The sequence below is a fragment of the Hemiscyllium ocellatum genome, chromosome 29 (genome assembly GCF_020745735.1).
Source record: "Hemiscyllium ocellatum isolate sHemOce1 chromosome 29, sHemOce1.pat.X.cur, whole genome shotgun sequence".
NCBI classification, from domain to species: domain Eukaryota; kingdom Metazoa; phylum Chordata; class Chondrichthyes; order Orectolobiformes; family Hemiscylliidae; genus Hemiscyllium; species Hemiscyllium ocellatum.
The window spans coordinates 51123302-51144236 of record NC_083429.1 but is presented as its reverse complement, the minus strand read 5'-3'; the positions used below and the strand labels follow the sequence as shown (position 1 = coordinate 51144236).

Here is a 20935-nt window from a genome sequence, read left to right as displayed (position 1 = left end):
CCACTTCAACTCTAATAGAAAGCTCAATTCTCTGAGTGACAAAATAACTCAGCCCATCTCAATCCCAAACAGTTAAGTCCTCCATCTGAGACAGTGACCTTGCGCCATAGACGCCCCAGCCAGAGACACCTTCCTGATAGCATCTGTCCCATTAAACCTTTTAAGAATTTTACAGGCTTCAACAAGATTATTTCCTGTTCTTGCAGATTTGAGAGAATATCAATTGGGACAACCTGGTCTCTTGTTGATGAGGCGAGGAGATGGACCTGGAAGGGGTTAGAGTTAGAGGAGCACTGTAAACTTGTAAAGAAATCGCAGACGGTGAGGTCTGATGATGTAGTTAGACACCAGTTAGGTGTTGTGTGCTCCCTTGAGAACCAATTATCAGGAGAGAGAAAATTGGATGAGGATTTTACCAGAGTAGATGGTGTAGGTATAAAATTACTATGGAAGTTAATTAACATTAATTAAAGTTAGTCCCTTGAGCAATATCACTAACATGGATTGTCAATTATTTTTACTTTTGTAGGAGCTTGCTGTGTCCATATTGACAGTCAAGCCCCTACATTTCAGCAAAAATTAAAGTTCAGATTGGTTGGAAATTGCTTTGGAATGTCCTGAGCTTAAGAAAGGTGCTACAGAAGTGGACTTTCCTTTTAATTCCGTCCTGCTGGTGCATTGAGCCACGATGGTTTCCGTCTGTAGTTGGTGCTTATCCCGGTGTCTCCAATCCATTTTCCTTTCACTTTCTAGTTGACTCTATTGAGCTACACCGGAAGAGACTGCGGGCTTGGTTCAGTCACATGCCCAACGAGGAGATGAAGTTTGGTTCATTCTCGATAGATAACTGGCATATTGATCCTGTCATTGCTGAAAGTTCCCCCAAAGAGAACAGGGAGCTCACGTCAAGATTGGGTGTCTACAGTCACATTGAACCTGAGAAATCCCGGGTCCTCAAGGCTAATCAGATGTTCTCCTCCCTTTCTGATACATCTGCCCCAGCAAAGAATGTGCTTCTGTATGGCATGGTGGGAATGGGCAAGAGCACGGTGGTTAATAAACTGGTCTTGGATTGGTGTGACGGGCGACTCGATCAGTTCGACCTAATCCTGCCCTTCTCCTGTGAAGATCTGTCCTCACAGAATCAATCCGCATCCCTGAATAAATTAATCGTTCGCAAGTACACCCAGCTGAGGTCCATTTTGCCTCAGATTTGGTCTGGGAAACTTGGGAAAGTGCTTTTGGTATTCTCTGACCTGGAGCAGCTTAAACTTGACTTCCGTCTCTCGAAGACTGAGCTCTGCAATGATCCGAACGAGCCCCTGCCTCCCAGCAGCCTGCTGGTCAACCTGCTCCGAAATTACCTGATCCCAGATGCCAACATCCTCGTCACCACCCTGCCATCGGATGTGGACTCAGTCCCGAGCAGGTACGTGGACAGGTATGTCCGTATCTGCGGCTTCACTGATGTGGAGCAGCAGCACCAGTACTTCAGGAGGAGACTGAACCTGTCTCCCTATGATACAGCCAGCGAGAATTTGATGAAGATGCTGTACAAGAATCTCCAGAGACAAAGCCAGCTCACAGCTGACTGCTTTCTGCCGTCTTACTGTTGGATCATCTGTGCGAACTTGCACTTCCTCCATTTCACCACGGCTGACATGCCCATTCAGAACCTCACTGGCCTCTACAGCAGCTTCCTGACCCTAAATTTTGGCGGTCAAATTGTAGATGCCAGCAGCCAGCAGAACATCTCAATCGTGCGGTATATTGCCAAGACAGTTGGCAAACTGGCCTACGAGGGGATAGAAAAGAAGAAAATGCTCTTCAGTGAAGAAGACTTACAGAACTGCTTTGAACTGCACACCAAGACAGAGGGAGAGTTGAATCAGTTAACTGCCTTTCAGACAGATGTGTTGGGGTTTTTCATGTCTCCCACTGCCCAGCACCACACTGAACCACTCCTTAGGTTCACTGTACCCGCAATGCAGGAATATCTGGCTGCACTGTATGTTGTTCTGGGAGAGAAAAAGACTGTCTTGGAGCGAGTGGGAAACGTGGTGTCGGAGACCATTGGAAAAGCCAGTGAGGACGTGACAGCAATTTTGGCCATTGTGTCGAAACTTGTGCCATTCCGAATCATAACGCTACTGAGACTTGTGAACATTTTCCCACGGATCTTTGGAAAGATTAACACCAAGAGCAAGAAGGCCATTGCAAACACCATGGTCTTTGAAATGTTCAAAGAAGACGATGAGTTGAACAACGATGTTTTAGAGCAAATAAATGAGAGCATTCTTGGGAAAGAGGTGGGGGTGAGCAACCCACCAGCTGGTGACAGAACAAGCACTCAATGCTTTGAACTCTTCCCAATGTTCATGGCTGGGTTACTGGCCCAGAGCAACCGGCTTTTGTTGGAGAAACTCGGCTGCACGATAAAGAATGTAACTGTGCGCGAAATATCCAACAGTCTGAAGAAACATCTCAGCAAAGTCACCATAGAGAAGCTGCCTCCCTCTGAGCTCATGGATCTTCTGTTGTTCCTGTATGAGTTACAGAATGAAGTGTTTGCCAGGGAGGTCTGCAAGGCTTTCCAAAGCTTGACTTTGTCCCAAGTTAAGATGACCACGTTGAAATGTTTTGTGATTGCCTCGATAATGAACACCACTGACCACCCGATTGATGTGATGAACCTCAGTTTGTGCAACTTAAGTGAAGACTGTTTGAAAATCCTGCGGCCAGTTCTCCTCCGCTGCAAGAATTTAAAGTAAGCTTTCAGTCATTTTTTCATGTGTTTCATTCTTCACCCCTACCCCCCCACAACATCTTCCATCGTTTATCAATGGCCCCTTTCTGTGTTCTGAGATTCATTGTACCTGTTCTGCCTCTCTGCCAGACCATCTGACTGCTCCCACCACTCCGTCTTATTCCTGTAACCTTACAAATATTTTCACTTCAGGTAAGAATTCAATTCTCTTTCCAAAGCCACACTTTACTCTGTCTGCGCTACCCTCCCAGGAGCAGTGTACTCCAGACCCTACTCATTCACTGCAGAAAGGATGTTTTAACACTTGTCACAGTTACTTTTTATAAAATATATTTTCTGATCACTTCGTTGAGAAACGTTATGACACACCCCTGGACCAGGTGGGACTTTGGGTTCAAAGGTGGGGACATTACCACTGCTCTGCGAAAGCCCCTCCCACTGTTGCATTATTTCCATATCCGGGAATGTTATCATTCACAAACGATGGCTTTTTCTTCCCACCAGCAAATGATGGGACTTGTCACCTATTACCCACCCCCAATGAATCGCCTGTTTCCAATTAATGAAATTACATGCAGTTTCCATTAAGAATAATGTAAACCCCTAAAAGTTCAGGAAGATGGAGGGGGCTATAGGTTGTCACTGGCTGGGCCAGCATTTATTGCCCATCCCTAATTACCCACAGGGCAGTTAAGAGGCTTCCACATTGCTGTGGGTCTGGAGTCACATATAGGCCAGACTGGGTAAGGATGGCAGCTTCCTTCCCTAAAGGACATTCGTGAACCCAATGGGTTTGTAACAACAGTCTTGAAGCTCACTTATATGGGCAAAGCCTTTCCTAATTGGAATTCAAATTTCATCATCTTCCATAGTGGGACTTGAACCCAGGTTCACAAAGCATTAGCCTAGGGTTCTACATTCTAGTGTTATCACCATTACATCACCAGCACCTCGATATACTGCTTTTGTTTTTATATCCAGAAATGCTGAACATTTTCTGTTTTCCCTGTCACCAGATTTCCCGTGGTATTTACTCATCTATTGGCCGCCATCAGTAAATCCATAAGACACAGGAGCAGAAATTAGGCCATTCAGCCCATTGAGCCGACTCCGCCATTCAATCTGGCTGATAAGTTCCTTAACCCCATTCTCCCGCTTTCTCTCTGTAACACTTGACCCTCTCGACAATCAAAAACCTATCTATCTCCATCTTAAATGTACACAATGACCAAATCCCCCGCGCTTCCCAATTGATTGATTTACACACAAAGTCTGTTAGGGGAGAGCAGACCGTCAAAGCTGAGGGAGCAGGCTAAATCAACCATCAAGTTGAAAGGGCTGCTGCTTTTTAAAAAATTTAACCTGTTTTTCCCAATCAGCCTGTTCAGAGATATTATTACACACGTCGGGTGCAGGTAGGTCTTGAACCCAGCTCTCTCAGTCCAGAGCTAGGGACACTGCCACTGTAACACAAGAGCCCTCTCTGATGCTTCATTTGCCAGCTGTCTCAAGTTGTTTTCATTTGGTTTTCAATCCTTCCCCAGATGAGACTAGTAACAGTCAGTGTGTCTCTAACACAGCCCTCCATCCAGTCACTCACAGGGAGAGGCAAATTCTGCCTCTTGTTCACTCCTCACCAAGCTGTATTCAAGGTGTTGGCTTGGCAGAGGGAGGATTAAGTACTTATCCACCCATTTATTTTGAGACACTTGCAAGATACCTCAGTGTTAACACATAAACAGAAACAAGTCTTTCAGCAGAATTAAAATGAACAAGTGAAACAATGATTTATTGGTGTTCCTGTGGTAATATGGTCCATGTACTGTGATAACATTCCTGTAGTGAGGGTCGTTTGAGAAAACCACAAAGTAGTGTTTTCTTTTCTTTGCCAATTACACAAAGGGAAGCGAATGAGGTGGAGCAGATGGTGGTAACTGTCTGAGACAAAGGTTGGTAGGCGGTGGCCTGTCAGTATTGTTGGTAATCCAGGGCCTCGGGCTGATTTTCCAGGGGGATGGGTTCAAATCCTGCATTGCAGATGGTGAATTTTTAAATTCCAGATTTTTATTGAATTCAACACTAGTCTAATGGTGACCATGTAATCACAAGAAATCATCTGGTTCACTAATATCCTGCAGGGAAGGAAACCTCTTTACCTAGTCAGGACTACATGTGACTCCAGCCCCACAGCAATGTCTCTTCATTGCCCTCTGAGCAGTTAGGGTTGGGCAGTAAATGCTGTCCCAGCCAGTGACACCTACATGCCATAAATGAATATAAACCAAGCCGGTTAGACAGACCTGGCTGTATGACTTCGTTCTCAGGTGACAAACACGGAGTTGGCTGTTCTCTTTACTTTCGTTCTCCATGACAGTGTTACAGATTGGATGCCCATTCCAGACAGTGTCTCTATGGAGACCGACACACCCTGCCTGTCTCTCTGGACTGACTGTGAAGATGGTAAATGTCCATCTGACCCGGGTTCCAAACGGATTGATCTACATTACCCTGTTCGGGTTCCCATTCCCTTCCATTGACCAGTCCCTCCCTGAGGAGACTTGATTCCTATGTACGCGAGCAATGAAATTAAAAGAACAAACTGGAACAAATTTTAAGCCAACGTAAAAGTTAGCAGGAGCACTGTAACAAAAAAGTTCAAGGCTATTTTGAAGGTAAATTGGAATGACGGTGCAGGCAGAGATTATGCCGACTCCAGCCCCTGGAATCCTTGGATGGAGACCACATCCGTCCCCTCCCTGGATAGGGGCAGAGAGTGCAGTGTAACAACTCCCTTCACAGCCCACTGTCAGGACCACACCTTGCCCAGGAACAGACCCCCAGGCAGATTCTGTGACCCCTCCCCATCCTCTGTGCTCTGGATAAACAAAGACCGAGGGCCGGGGTCAAAGTGTCCCCCAGAAACTCAACAGAATCCGTCCCAAAACAAAGATTGGGGGATGGTCTGTGCTGGGGGTGGGGGTGGGTGGTGGGTTGGGGGGGTGGTGGGTGTGGTGTGGTGTGTGAGCTAAGTACACAGTGCACGCTGTGCCCTCTGTGCTGCACAGAAATACTGACGGTAAAGGATACAAGCAGCAGAGCTCTGGCTCAGCACACTTTATACAACAGCAATCTTTTCTCATATTCTTATCCATGTGCCTGAATCTTTCCACGGTTACAATCAGCTGTTCGTGAGCTGAACTAGAGCCTGTGTGTTTACACACTCAACTGGTAAAGCATTTGCCATTTTAGTATTAGCCACCTCTGTCAAATCCCTCGCTGTCTCGTTTTTATTGTACCAACTGTGTATGGTAGAAATGACAGAGTTACTCTACTCTGCCTAGCCTGACTCTCTCTCCCGGCCTGGCCTGTCTCTCCCTGCCTGGCCTGTCCCTCCCTGCCTGGCCTGTCCCTCCCGGCCTGGCCTGTCCCTCCCGGCCTGGCCTGTCCCTCCCGGCCTGGCCTGTCCCTCCCGGCCTGGCCTGTCCCTCCCTGCCTGGCCTGTCCCTCCCTGCCTGGCCTGTCCCTCCCTGCCTGGCCTGTCCCTCTCCCGGCCTGGCCTGACACTCTCCCGGCCTGGCCTGACACTCTCCCTGCCTGGCCTGTCTCTCTCTGTGCCTGTTTGCCACTTGGGTAAGTGGTGGAGGGTGGGCATGGATAGTGTTTCCCAGCAAAGAATGAACAGCTTCTGGACAAAAGAGGGTCAAATTGGAAAGGCAAATCAATGGAATGGGGTACGTTCCTCAGCTCGGAATATTTGACTCTTTGTTTCACTAATTTAGAAATATCATTGCTGTTGGCAGACACCACTTTGAATGTTTGCAGCTCAAAGTCCCATATTTATTCTGAAGTAAAACTGTTCTTTTTTTTTGCAGTCTGCAGTTTAATAATCTAGGACTTGGCGCATGGCAGGAAGTTAGCCGTTTGTTACAGGACCCGAACTGTACAGTTCAGAACTTGTGGTAAGCCATGATCTTTGTTCAAAACGAACTTGGAAGTATTTTATTTTTAAAAATGACTTTTTCCAAAGCTTCTGACAGATCGGTGTATTGGAAATCTTGCCAGATCTCTTGTGGTGCAGGGCTAGTGTCCTCTTACTGGGCTAGGAGATCCTGGGTTCACATCCCTGACCCAGAGATGCGTCACAGCGGGCAGAATCCTCCCAACCTCTGAAAGAGATTGGCAATGTGGAGCTTTCCTGATGTTCAGAGCAAAAGAAAGTCTCATTTTCCAACCAAGTGTTGGAGCAGTGAGATATAATTCTGTCTGGAGAGTGGCGAGAGGCCTATTTGCATGTTAGCATGTACTAGTATCCTCACTATCATTGCACCTTATTGATTTGGAGTTTCCCATTCTCCAATCCCCGGATAGAAACCAGATGGTGACAATTCCTGTCATGACGTTCCGAGTGGGTAGTTGGGGATCTCGGGTCATCGCCTGCTCCTCCAGATGTCCATCAATCACCAACATCTCAGGGCAAACTCTATAGGCACTAACCCCACTCTGGCGGACTTTCAGGTGCCCATCAGCAAAGTGGGGTGTCAATTACCCTCTACCCAACATGGCTGGGGCAAATTAAAAATACTGTACAGGGCAGCTGCAGCTTGCCATTGCTTGACTGGGTATCTACAGTGTGGAAGCAGGCCCTTCAGCCCAACAAGTCCACACCGACCCTCTGAAGAGTAACCCACCCAGACCCATTCCCCCTAGCCTATTATCCTATATTTACCCTGACTAATGCACCTAACCTACACGTCCCTGAACACTATGGGCAATTTAGCATGGCTAATTCACCCGACCTGCACATCTTTGGACTGGAAGAGGAAACCGGAGCGCTCAGAGGAAACCCACGCAGACGCAGGGAGAATGTACAAACTCCACACCCGAGTCTGGAATCAAACCCAGGTCCCTGGTGCTGTGAGGCAGCAGTGCTAACCACAGAGCCACCGTGCCACCCTACGGTTGGGTTTTAAGGATGGTGTCAGTGTCAAAAATCCTAGAAGATGCAGGCACTGGCACCAAACCCTGCACGGAGTGGGAGAATGGGATGTGTGAAGAGCTATAGGGATGTGCAGCTTAGTTAATGAAGCAAATGTGGGAAGTTAGCATGGAAAACCATACCTGGGCAAGAATAGAGAACCCACCAAAATACCCCCCCCAAAAACTGGCAAACTTTTTGTAAGATTCAGTCCAATGTATATGATCAAAATAATTTTTCAAAGTGTCTTGCTTGATTAGCATAGCATCCACCTTCCACATTCACTCCCTCCACCACCGACACTCAGTCGCACTGAGATGCACTGCAAAAATTCACCAAGTCTTCAACCACTCCTCAGATGACAAGCCGTTCATCCCCGGTGTCATGTTTGTAAACCTCCTCTGGACCCTCTCCAAGGTCAGCACATCCTTCCTTAGATACAGAGACCAAAAACTGCTCACAATATTCCAAATGCAGTCTGCCCAGAGCATTACGCAACGTCAGCAGCAGAACCTTGCTCTTGTATTCTCGCCCTCTCGAAGTGAATGTAAACATTGCAATTACCTTCCTAAGTACTTGCAAGTTAACTTTAAGAAAATCCTGAACTCCAAAGTGCTTCAGATTTCTGAAGCCTTTCCCAGTTTAGAATACAGTCCATGACTCCATTCTTCCTACCAAAGTGTACAAACACTCATTTTCCCACATTGTATTCCTCTGCTAATTCTTTGTTCCCTGTCCTAGTTTGGCCAAGTCTTTCTACAGCATTCCTGCTTCTTCAACACTACCTGTCTTTGCACCTATCTTTATGTCATCTGCAAACTCAGCTACAATGCCCTCAGTTCTTTCATCCATATTGTTAATGTATAATGTGAACAATTGTGGTTCCAACACTGATCCCTGAGGAAATCCACTACTCACTGACTGCTAACCTGAGAAAAACTCCCTTACCCCCACTCTCTGCCTTCTGCCAGTCAGCTAATCTTCTATCCATGCCAGTACTTTGCCCCTAACACCACGGGTTCTTTTCTTACTTGGCAGCCTCCTGTGTGGCACCTTGTCAGAGGCCTTCTAGAAATTTAAGTAGATCAGGTCCATTGACTCTCCTTTGTCTAACTCCTCAAAGAATTTGAGCAGATTTGTCAGGTATGTGCTCCCCTTGACAGAGCTGTGCTGATTCACCTATTTTACCACGCATTTCTAAGTACTCCACAATCTCATCCTTTACAATAGATTCTCAAATCATATCAACGACCAAGGTCAGGCTAACTCGCTTATAGTTTCATGTTTTCTGCTCCCCTCCCTTCTTTTTTTTTTGTAGATATTTTAATTGAAATTTAACATTTTTGCAAATTTACAAAAATAAACAAAACTCTCAAATACAAACATTGATGTACAATTAAATCATATATACAATAGTCATAATTTAACAAAGAAAAGAGAAAGAAAACAACAAAAAAAAAAAAAAAAAACGAAAAAAGAAAGAAAAAAAAACTCAACTTTCTACTAATCAAACCTATAACTAACCAGAGTGTATACCTAAGTCTCTTACATGCTCGGAATGTATAAACATCAAATATAATAAAACCCGTATTCGCGCAGGATTCCTCTCCCAAGGGACCCCGGAGCAGCCCGGTCTGAAATCTTCACTAAATAAAAGCCCTTGTTAGGATAGCCGAAATATCTGCATTTATATAATTCAAAAAGGGCTGCCATATTTTATAAAATAATTCAGTCTTTCGGTGCACCATATTTGTGAGGAAGTCAAGGGGGATATATTCCATAATTAATCTGTGCCAATTTGAAAGTCCAGGGGGGCCCTCAGCCACCCAGTTCACCAAAATATTTTTCCTTGCACAGAAAGAGAGAATAGAAAATAGTCTCTTCCCATGCATATCCAGAGATGAGAGGTTCGAAAAGCCCAAAAGGAGAGATACAGGGTCCACCCTAATTTCCGTTCCTAAAATTTCTGTCAGGGTATTTGCCACTTTAGTCCAGTATCTGCGGATTTTCTGACAAGTCCACAGATAATGTACAAGAGTACCCACCTCTATTTTGCATTTGGGACACATTGGAGATGCTTCTGCCTTAAATTTTGCCAGTCGAGCCGGAGCTATATGGGCCCTATGAAGTATCTTTAGTTGGATAGCCTGAGTTCTGTTACAGATAGCAATTCTTCTAGCATTTTCCCAAATGTCATTCCACATATCCTCAGAGATTTCTAGCCCCAAGTCCTGCTCCCATGTTTTAAGCAGGTCATCCATGTCTCCTGAGACTCCATCATGTAGCAAATGGTATATAGTACTAACGGAGGATGCCCCCGCTGGTCGTAAGACATTACGTTCTCTGTCTGATTTATAAAGACTATCTATTAATGTAGTCTTCCTCTGTATATAATCTCGAACTTGGAAGTATCGAAAGAGATCCCCATTAGGTATTCCGAATTTCAGACGCAGCTGCTCAAACGACATCAGGATCCCATCTTTAAATAGGTCCCCTAAGCATGAGATGCCCCTGGATCTCCAGAGTTTAAAGGTGGCATCTGTAATCCCCGGTTGGAATCCCCATGCGCCTACTATTGGTGCATGGGGGGATGTTTTATGTGAGTTATCCTCATTTTGCCGCATTATATTCCAGGCCTTAATTGTGTTTAATATTATGGGATTTTTACAGTGGTCTGTAATGATTTTCCTCTTATCTGAAAATAAAAGGTTAATAAGTGGGTATTTTACTTGGGAGGCTTCGATATCCAGCCAAATCGATTGTGGATCAGATGAAACCCAATCAGCTATGTAACTTAGTAGGGAGCTTAACTGATATTTCCTAAAGTCTGGGAAGTCCAGTCCTCCCCTTGCCTGTGGAAGCTGTAGCTTCTTCAGCTTAATAAGGGGCCGTCTATGGTTCCAAATAAAGGAGCCCAACCAGCCATATAATTTACGTAGGGCTAGCCTTGGCAGCATCAGCGGGAGCATTCTCATAGGATATAAGAGACGGGGCAGAACATTCATTTTAATTAATGCTATTCTCCCTAGCCAGGAAATCGGAAGGTCTCTCCATCGCTGGAGGTCCTGCCTTATCCTTTCCATTAATTGTACAAAATTAGCCCTATACAGCTGATCAAATACTGGCGTGATAAAAATACCTAAATATAAGAAGCCCTCCAGGGACCAACAGAAGGGAAAAGGGGATCCGTCCATTAAGTGGGGTATCATAGCCAGACCACCCATTGGCATGGCTTCCGATTTTGAAAAATTAATTTTATAGCCTGAGAATGCACTAAATGTATTAATAACTTGAATTAGACGAGGCACTGACATTAAAGGATTACTGAGGAATAAGAGAATGTCATCTGCATAGAGGGTAATTTTGTGTTTACCTGTACCAATCCTCGGGGCCATTATATTAGGATCAGTCCGGATGGCTTCTGCTAATAGTTCGATTATCAGTGTAAACAACAACGGTGAGAGAGGACATCCTTGACGGCAGCCCCTACCCACACTGAAGCCATCCGATCTTAACCCATTAGTAATAACAGCTGCTTTGGGGTCATTATACAATGTTGAAACCCATTTGGTAAACACCTGTCCAACGCCAAACCTTTCCAATGTGTAAAATAAATATGACCATTCAACCCTATCAAATGCCTTTTCCGCATCCAATGAAATTACTACTCCTGGTATCTTTCCCTGATGACAGGCTTGGATCATATTCAAGACCCTTCTGATATTATTGGATGATCTGCGGCCCTTAATAAATCCCGTCTGGTCCTCCTTTATAATATATGGCAGTACCCTTTCTAGTCTTAGTGCTAACATTTTTGAGAGAATTTTAAAGTCTACATTTAGTAAGGATATTGGTCTGTAAGATGCACAATCTTCTGGGTCTTTTCCTTTTTTGAGGATAAGAGAAATATTTGCTTCTTTCAGCGTGGGCGGGAGACAGACCTGACTATGCGCAAAATTATACATATCCATAAGTGGGTCAACCAATATTCCTGTAAATTCTTTATAGAATTCAGCTTGAAAACCATCCGGGCCCGGTGCTTTTCCGCTCTGAAGTTGCCTAATTGCCTCAAGTATTTCTTGGACTGTTAAAGGGGTATTTAGGGCCGACACCTGTTCCGGAGTCAGGCCCGGGAAGGTCAAATTTTTAAAAAATGACTGCATCCTCCTAATCCTATCTTCACAATCCTGCGATCTATATAGTTCAGAATAAAATTCTTTAAAGATCGCATTGATCTTTTTATGATCATGAGTCAGGGTACTTGTACTTTCCTTGATGGTCGGAATAGTTTGAGGGGCTTTCTTTTTCTTTGCAAGAAATGCTAAGTATCTACCCGGTTTGTCGCCATATTCATATAATCTTTGTTTCGCAAATAATATTTCCCTTTTAGCCATTTGAATAAGCGCGGTGTTTAAAGCTGTCCTAAGAGCTGTAATCCTCTGCAATTTTGTGATAGAAGGTCTATCAGCGTATGCTGTTTCGGCTGCTTTTAGGCGAGCTTCAAGCAGACGCTGTTGCTCTCCCTTCATTTTCCTCTGGGTCGCTGAATAGGAGATGATCAAACCTCGTGCATAAGCTTTGATGGTCTCCCACATCATTGACGGATTGCTAGCCGTACCAGTATTTCCCCTCCCTTCTTAAACAGACATGTAACATTAGTTATTTTCCAGTCCTCCGGCATCTCCCTCACTCTAGTGATTCCTAAAAGATCACTGCCACTGCCTCTGCAACTTACTCAGCTCTCTCCTTCAGAACCCTGAGGTGTGCTCCATCTGGTCTGGGTAACTTATCCACTGTCTGAAATTTAAGCTTCTCCAGCACCTTCTCCTTAGTGATGGCCGCTACACACATCTCTGCCCCTTGACTCTCTTGAAGTTCTAGTGTGCTGCTGGTGTCTTCTGCTGTGAAACTTCCACTCTACCTATTCAGTTCCTTTGCCATTTCTTTGTTCCCCATTACTACTTCTCCACCCTCATTTTCCAGTGGTCCAATGTCCACTTTAGCCTCTCTCTACCTTTTAGCTCAAAAAAACTCTTGCAATCTTCTTTTATATTACTAGCTAGCTTCCTCTCAGGTTTCAACTTCTTCCCTCTTATTGCCTTTTTAGTTATCCTCTGCCGGTTTTTAAAGTCCTGCTAATCTTCCCCAAATTGTGTACTTTTTATTTTGTATTTATGCTATCCCTGACTTTTTGTCAGCCATAGTTGCTTCACCCTCCCTCAGTTTGCTTCTTCTTCCTTGCAATGAATTTCTGCTGTGCCTCCCAAATTACCCCAGACTCGCGCCATTGCTGATCTACTGATTTCTGTGCTAGGCTCCCCTTCCAATCAACTCTGGCCAGCTTCTCCCTCATGTCATTGTAGTTACCTTTACTTAACTGTCACACTGTTGCATCTGATTCTAGCTTCTCCTCCTCAGACTGCAGGGTGAATTTTATCATGTTATGGTCACTGCTCCCTCCTGGTTTCTTCACCTTCAGTTCCCTAATTCAGTCTGTCTGATTACACACCATCAAATCCAGAATTGCCTGTTCCCTCGTGGGCTCTGCCACAAGGTGCTCCAAAAGAATATCTTGTAGATATTCTACGAATTCCTTGATCCACTACCAACCTGATTTTTCCCAGTCAAGTTGCACATTGCAGTCCCCCATGATTAGTGTAATAGTGCCTTTCTTACATGCCTTTTCTATCTCCTGATCTATTTCCTTTCCCACATCTTGACTGCTGATCAGAGACCCGTGCACAATGCCATCAGGGTCGTCTTTTCCTGTGCAGTTTCTCAACTCTACTCTCACAGATTCTACACCTTCTTACTTGATATCACATCTTGCTGTCAATTTAATTTTGTGTCTTACTAATAAGGTAGCCCCACCCCCTCTTTCAGTCTTTTCGATAAGACTTGTATCCTTGGATATTTAGTTCCCTGATTTCTGAGCATTCCTGATGAAGGGCTTCTGCCTGAAACATTGATTCTCCTGCTCCTTGAATGCTGCCTGACCTGTTATGCTTTTCCAGCACCACTCTCTCGACTCTGATCTCCAGCATCTGCAGACCTCACTTTCTCCTCCTGATACTTAGTTCCCAGCCTGGATCCCCTTGCAGCCATGTCTCTGTGATACCCACAACATTGTACCTGCGCTACAGTCTCATTTCCCTTGTTTTGTAGACTGCATGCATTTACATATAATACCCTCAGTCCTGCATTGACTGACCCCCTTCTCAAAGTCATCCGTTCATCTGCTGTGCCTGAAGTTAGATTCCTGAACCTTTCCATACTCTCTGTCCTATTACTTGTTCTGGAAACCTTAACTTTCTCTATGTATTCCCTGTTACTGAACCGACTACCCACTATTTAGTTCAAAGCCCATTCCATGGCCCTCGTTACATAATCTGCCGGGACTCCTTTCAGAACAGCTCCGTCGTTTCTCAGCATTGGTGCCAATGTCTGATCAATTTGAACCCGTTTCACCCACACCGATCTTACTGCTTTAATTATATACACACGCAGACATACAGAGACAAGCACACTGACACGTACATACACATGTGTACACATACATGCACAAGACAGGCACATACTGACAATACATACATATGTACACACACCCCGCATAAGACATGCATACACAAGACTTGCACACACTGACGCATACATACACATATACACACAAGAGCTGAAAATGTGTTGCTGGAAAAGCGCAGCAGGTCAGGCAGCATCCATGGAACAGGAGAGTTGACGTTTCGGGCATGAGCCCTTCTTCAGTAATTCTGATTCCTGAAGCAACACATTTTCAGCTCTGATCTCCAGCATCTGCAGTCCTCACTTTCTCCTATATGCACACAAGACATGCACACAATGACATGCACACACAAGACATGCATACACTGACACGTGCAAGCACACAGACAAACACATGCAGTCACACAGATGCAGACGCATGCAGACAAACACATGTATGTACACACACAGACAAATGCACGCAGACACAATCAAAAACACACAGACATGCACACAAGACATGCACACACACACACAAATGCATGCAGACACACACGTAGACACACAGTCACACACGTAGACACGCAGTCACACATACGCGTGTATATATGCAAACACACATGCAGACACACAGACACGCACATACATGCGTGTACCTGCATAGACACACACACAGACACACTGAGACCCACACACACTCACAGGTGCTCTCTGTCACCCAATAGTGAGTGTCTCACTTGAAAGGAAGGCTGATTGTGAATGTTACTCCTGTTTACTCAGACTTGGGACAATCTGCAATGTCTCTCTTTCCCCTTAAATCTTTTTGCACTGTGACGAACTCTCAAATTTGGATGTTTCCCTTCCAGGCTTTGTGATAATGTTTTGTCTGAGGCTGCGGTTAATTGTATTGGACCTGCCATCGCTCGCAACAGTTCAGTGACTCAGTTATCACTGCTTCACACGTCCCTGGGAGACCAGGGAGTGAAGGTGCTTACACCGTACATCCGAGAGAACGCACGGCTGAAAGACCTCAACCTAGCCAGTAATGACATCAGTGAGGAGGCTGCCGTCACCTTTGTGGAGATGATCAAGAAACATCCAACGTTAGAAACACTCCAGTGAGTAAACACCATTGTTTTCGCACGCAATGTACCAGCATCCATCATCACAGACCCCTCTGCAGGGACGTAGATATGAGCTGCACTCAGTCATGTGACCCCTTTGGTGTTTTGTAAGTGAAGAGAGAGTGAATTGGAGTCATGGAGATGTACAGCATGGAAACAGACTCTTCGGTCTAACTCGTCCATGCTGATCAGATATCCCAACCCAATCTAGTCCCACCTGCCAGCACCCGGCCCATATCCCTCCAAACCCTTCCTATTCATATACCCATCCAAATGCCTCTTAAATATTGTAATTGTACTAACCTCCACCACTTCCTCTGGCAGCTCATTCCATACACGTACCATCCTCTGTGTGAAAACGTTGCCCCTTAGGTCCTTTTTATATCTTTCCCCTCTCACCCTAAACCTATGCCCTCTAGTTCTGGACTCCCTGACCCCAGGGAAAAGACTTTGGCTATTTACCCTATCCATGCCCCTCATAATTGTGTAAACCTCTAACAGGTCACCCCTCAGCCTCTGATGCTCCAGGGAAAACAGCCCCAGTCTATTCAACCTCTCCCTGTAGCTCAGATCCTCCAACCCTGGCAACATCCTTGTAAATCTTGCCTGAACCTTTTCAAGTTTCCCAACCTCCTTCTGATAGGAGGGAGGTCAGAATTGTACACACTATTCCAAAAGTAGCCTAACCAGTGTCCTACACAGCCGCGACATGACCCTGAGTTCCAGACCTCCTGTTGGATTCTTCTGATTTGATTTGATTTGATTTATTGTAGTCACGTGTACCTGAGTACAGTGAAAAGCTTTGTTTTGCGAGCAATACAGGCAGATCGTAGCAACATGACCATCCTGATCATAGGGTGTTTAGAGCAGTTATAAGAAATATTGGAATTGGGTCAGTTGTAGGGACCTCATACAAAGAGCTGCCCAGTGTTAGTGCCAACTCTGTTGCTGTAAATGCACCAATCACAGGGCAAGGATCGGTAGAATGGTAACATGGGTTCTTTATTTGATGATAAGTTTTTTACATCCCTCATGGGACTTGGGCGTTGCTGGCTGAGTTAGTATTTATTATCCATTCCTAATTGCCCTTGAGAAGGTGATGCTGGCTGTCCTTATGGAGCACTGCAGCTGTTGGGGGTGTATGTGCACTGACAGCACTGTTAGGAAGGAAGTTCAAGGATATTGACCCAGTCACACTGAAGGAAAGGCAATATCATTTTCATACATCTAGATGGTGAGTGGCTTTGAGGAAAATGTGCAGTTGGTGAAGTTCCTTTCTGTCTGCTGTCCTTGTCCTTATAGATGGTGGAGATCACAGGGTTTGGAAGGGACTAGTCAACTGCTTCAGTGCATATTGAAGGTGGTATAGACCACTGCTACTGAGTGTAGAGGAGAGCTTGCTGCTGCTCTACTGAGTCAAAGTCATGGGGCTACACCATTTCGGTGTTAATGATTCACAATCATTGAAGATACATATTGACCATCAGCTTGGTTTCAGTCTCTGGCTGGGTGACAATCAGCAGGGATTGGAGGTCGTGTCAAATGAAGGGTGGGTATTGAGGTCTATCAAATTTGTTAAAAGCTCAGACATCCAGGATTCTGTTGGCCCACTCATAACACAGCTGGCCTGGACAGGCAGATGAGAGTGGACAGTCTGTTTTTATTTTACAAGTTTCTAGCTGTGAGAAGGAATCTACTTACTAACTTCTGTGTGTGCCCATTATGCATATCCCCCACTTACCCACCTAGGAGATGATACTGCTCTTCATTGCTCCCAGCACAGACTTTAAAGCCTCCAACTCTTCCCCTGTCCCTGCCTCTAATGTTGCAAATGCTCCCTTCCCAACGTGTTGGCTTCCCTGGGTCTGGGATTTCTTTCTTGGGACTGAATGCAATACCAGCAGCATCCGCTTTCGAACTGTGGCGCTGTTGGAGCTTCCAGCCAATCAGATTGCTGAATTTCTGCCCCTAGCCTGGGGTCAGCTGCTTGCAGTAGGGGGCAATTAAACTCTAGGAAGCTCAAGGCCAGAATTGGACAAGTACAGATATCTCCGGGTCAATAGTTCAGAGATTGGTATCAGAAGGACAGGTTATGAAGAGGCAGGAAACAAAGCCAAGTTTTTTCCCCAGGTGTCAGCAGACTGAAAACTCATAATTATTTCCACTTGGATGAACTGCATTGTAAAATGCGATGCCTTTCTTTATTCCTTCTTCAAATGATTCAGCAGAATATTGACAGATGTGCCTTTACATTGTCAAAAGTTGCTGCAAGATAATCCCTTTTAATCAGCAGGGGTGGTGTTGAAATCTCAGCCTGTATTCATTTTGCCTGCATCAGCCCTTTGTATTATAATAAAAGAGTAGGTGTTGGCCTGGTCTTTTCATAGTGTGTGGCTTAAAGAAAAAAGGACGAACGCTGGAGAATCTCAGCAAGAGGTTATCTTTCAGGTCCAGTTTGATGCTTCTTACACCAGATTGGCTTTGGCTTTGAAACATTAATTGTGTTTTTTTCTCTCTCCACAGATGCTGCCAGACCTGCTGAGTTTCTCGGTCACTTTCTGTTTTTATTATAGATTTCCAGCATTCATGTTAATTTGCTTTAAGTCAGTGTGGTCCTGTGTATTGTAGATGGTATAGACCACTGCTACTGAGTGTAGAGGAGGGCTTGCTGCTGCTCTACTGAGTCAAAGTCATGGGGCTACACCGTTTCGGTGTTAATGATTCACAATCATTGAAGATACATATTGACCATCAGCTTGGTTTCAGTCTCTGGCTGGGTGACAATCAGCAGGGATTGGAGGTCGTGTCAAATAAATTTGATGATGAAAGTGGACAAGACAAGACGATCTGCTGCCAAAGCTTAAAAATGTGTTGCTGGAAAAGCGCAGCAGGTCAGGCAGCATCAAAAGAGCAGGAGAATCGATGTTTCGGGCATAAGCCCTTCTTCAGGAATGAGGAGGGTGTGTCAAGCAGGCTAAGATAAAAGGTAGGGAGGAGGGACTTGGGGAAGGGGCGTTGGGAATGCGATAGGTGGAAGGAGGTCAAGGTGAGGGTGATAGGCCGGAGAGGGGGTGGGGTCGGAGAGGTCGGGAAGAAGATTGCAGGTCAAGAAGGCGGTGCTGAGTCCGAGGGTTGGGACTGAGATAAGGTGGGGGGGGGGGAAATGAGAAAGCTGGAGAAATCTGCAATCATCCCTTGTGGTTGGAGGGTTCCTAGGCGGAAGATGAGGCGCTCTTCCTCCAGGCGTTGTGTTGTTATGGTCTGGCAATGGAGGAGGCCAAGGACCTGCATGTCCTCGGTGGAGTGGGAGGGGGAGTTAAAGTGTTGAGCCACGGGGTGGTTGGGTTGGTTGGTGCAGGTGTCCCAGAGGTGTTCTCTGAAACGTTCCGCAAGTAGGCGGCCTGTTTCCCCAATATAGAGGAGGCCACATCGGGTGCAGCGGATGCAGTAAATGAGGGAAGTAAGGGGGGAGGTGTGGGCACAAATTTTGCATTTCTTGCGGTTGTAGGGGAAGGTGCTGGGAGTGGAGGTTGGGTTGGTGGGGCATGTGGACCTGACGAGGGAGTCACGGAGGGAGTGGTCTTTCCCGAATGCTGATAGGGGTGGGGAGGGAACTATATCCTTGGTGGTGGGGTCTGTTTGGAGGTGGCGGAAAGTGGAGGAGATGCTCCTCCGCCCCTGCAATCGCTAGCAGGACAGAACCCCACTGGTCCTCACCTATCACCCCACCAACCTCCAGATACATCGTATCATCCTTCGTCATTTGCAAGAAATCCCTTGGGGCCTTGGAGGGAAGTGAGGGGGGAGGTGTGGGCGCAAGTTTTGCATTTCTTGTACCCACACCTCCCCCCTCACTTCCCTCCAAGGCCCCAAGGGATCCTTCCATATCCACCACAAATTCACCTGCACCTCCACACACATCATTTACTCCATCCGCTGCACCCGATGTGGCCTCCTCTATATTGGGGAGACAGGCCGCCTACTTGCGGAACATTTCAGGGAACACCTCTGGGACGCTCGGACCAACCAACCCAACCACCCCGTGGCTCAACACTTCAACTCTCCCTCCCACTCCACCAAGGACATGCAGGTCCTTGGACTCCTCCATCGCCAGACCATAACAACACGACGGCTGGAGGCAGAGCACCTCATCTTCCGCCTAGGAACCCTCCAACCACAAGGGATGAACTCAGATTTCTCCAGTTTCCTCATTTCCCCTCTCCCCACCTTGTCTCAGTCAAATCCGTCGAACTCAGCACCGCCCTCCTAACCTGCAATCTTCTTCCTGACCTCTCCGCCCCCACCCCACTCCGGCCTATCACCCTCACCTTGACCTCCTTCCACCTATCGCATTTCCAACACCCCTCCCCCAAGTCCCTCCTCCCTACCTTTTATCTTAGCCTGCTTGGCACACTCTCCTCATTCCTGAAGAAGGGCTCATGCCCGAAACGTTGACTCTCCTGCTCCTTGGATGCTGCCTGACCTGCTGCACTTTTCCAGCAACACGTTTTCAGCTCTGACCAGAAATCTCTCCTGCACTTAACTGTCGTCCTAACCCTATCTATTGTCTGCCATTGGCACATGTTAAAAGGAGTAAAAAATGAGGTCTGCAGATGCTGGAGATCACAGCTGCAAATGTGTTGCTGGTCAAAGCACAGCAGGCCAGGCAGCATCTCAGGAATAGAGAATTCGACGTTTCGAGCATAAGCCCTTCATCAGGAATAAGAGAGAGAGCCAAGCCGGCTAAGATAAAAGGTAGGGAGGAGGGACTAGGGGGAGGGGCGATGGAGGTGGGATAGGTGGAAGGAGGTCAAGGTGAGGGTGATGGGCCGGAGTGGGGTGGGGGCGGAGAGGTCAGGAAGAGGATTGCAGGTTAGGAGGGCGGTGCTGAGTTGAGGGAACCAACTGAGACAAGGTGGGGGGAGGGGAAATGAGGAAGCTGGAGAAATCTGAATTCATACCTTGTGGTTGGAGGGTTCCCAGGCGGAAGATGAGGCGCTCCTCCTCCAGCCGTCGTGTTGTTATGTTCTGCCGGTGGAGGAGTCCAAGGACCTGCATGTCCTCGGTGGAGTGGGAGGGAGAGTTAAAGTGTTGAGCCACGGGGTGATTGGGTTGGTTGGTTCGGGCGGCCCGGAGGTGTTCTCTGAAGCGTTCCGCAAGTAAGCGGCCTGTCTCACCAATATAGAGGAGGCCACATCGGGTGCAGCGGATGCAATAGATGATGTGTGTGGAGGTACAGGTGAACTTGTGGCGGATATGAAAGGATCCCTTGGGGCCTTGGAGGGAAGTGAGTGTGGAGGTGTGGGCGCAAGTTTTACATTTCCTGCGGTTGCAGGGGAAGGTGCCGGGGGTGGAGGTTGGGTTGGTGGGGGGTGTGGATCTGACGAGGGAGTCACGAAGGGAGTGGTCCTTGCGGAACGCTGATAGGGGAGGGGAGGGAAATATACAGCACATGTTAAAAGGAGCTTGTTTGGCCATGTTAAGGATGCACCTTCTTAATTTTGATTTTAAATGGGCACCATTTATTTTTAAACCATCTCAATTTAGATTTCCCCACAAAAGGGAACATCT

At 46.3% G+C, this 20935-nt stretch overlaps 1 protein-coding gene across 7 annotated transcripts in view; it reads left to right on the top strand.

The window, feature by feature from the left end:
• nlrx1 (NLR family member X1) overlaps positions 1-20935 on the top strand; it is a 75967-nt gene that overhangs the window by 48747 nt on the left and 6285 nt on the right. For all 7 annotated transcript variants that reach the window (XM_060846959.1, XM_060846961.1, XM_060846963.1 and 4 more), the window contains 3 exons: positions 754-2767; positions 6640-6726; positions 15107-15358. In XM_060846959.1, the coding sequence (XP_060702942.1) occupies positions 754-2767; positions 6640-6726; positions 15107-15358 (2353 nt within the window). The remainder of the gene's footprint in view (positions 1-753; positions 2768-6639; positions 6727-15106; positions 15359-20935) is intronic.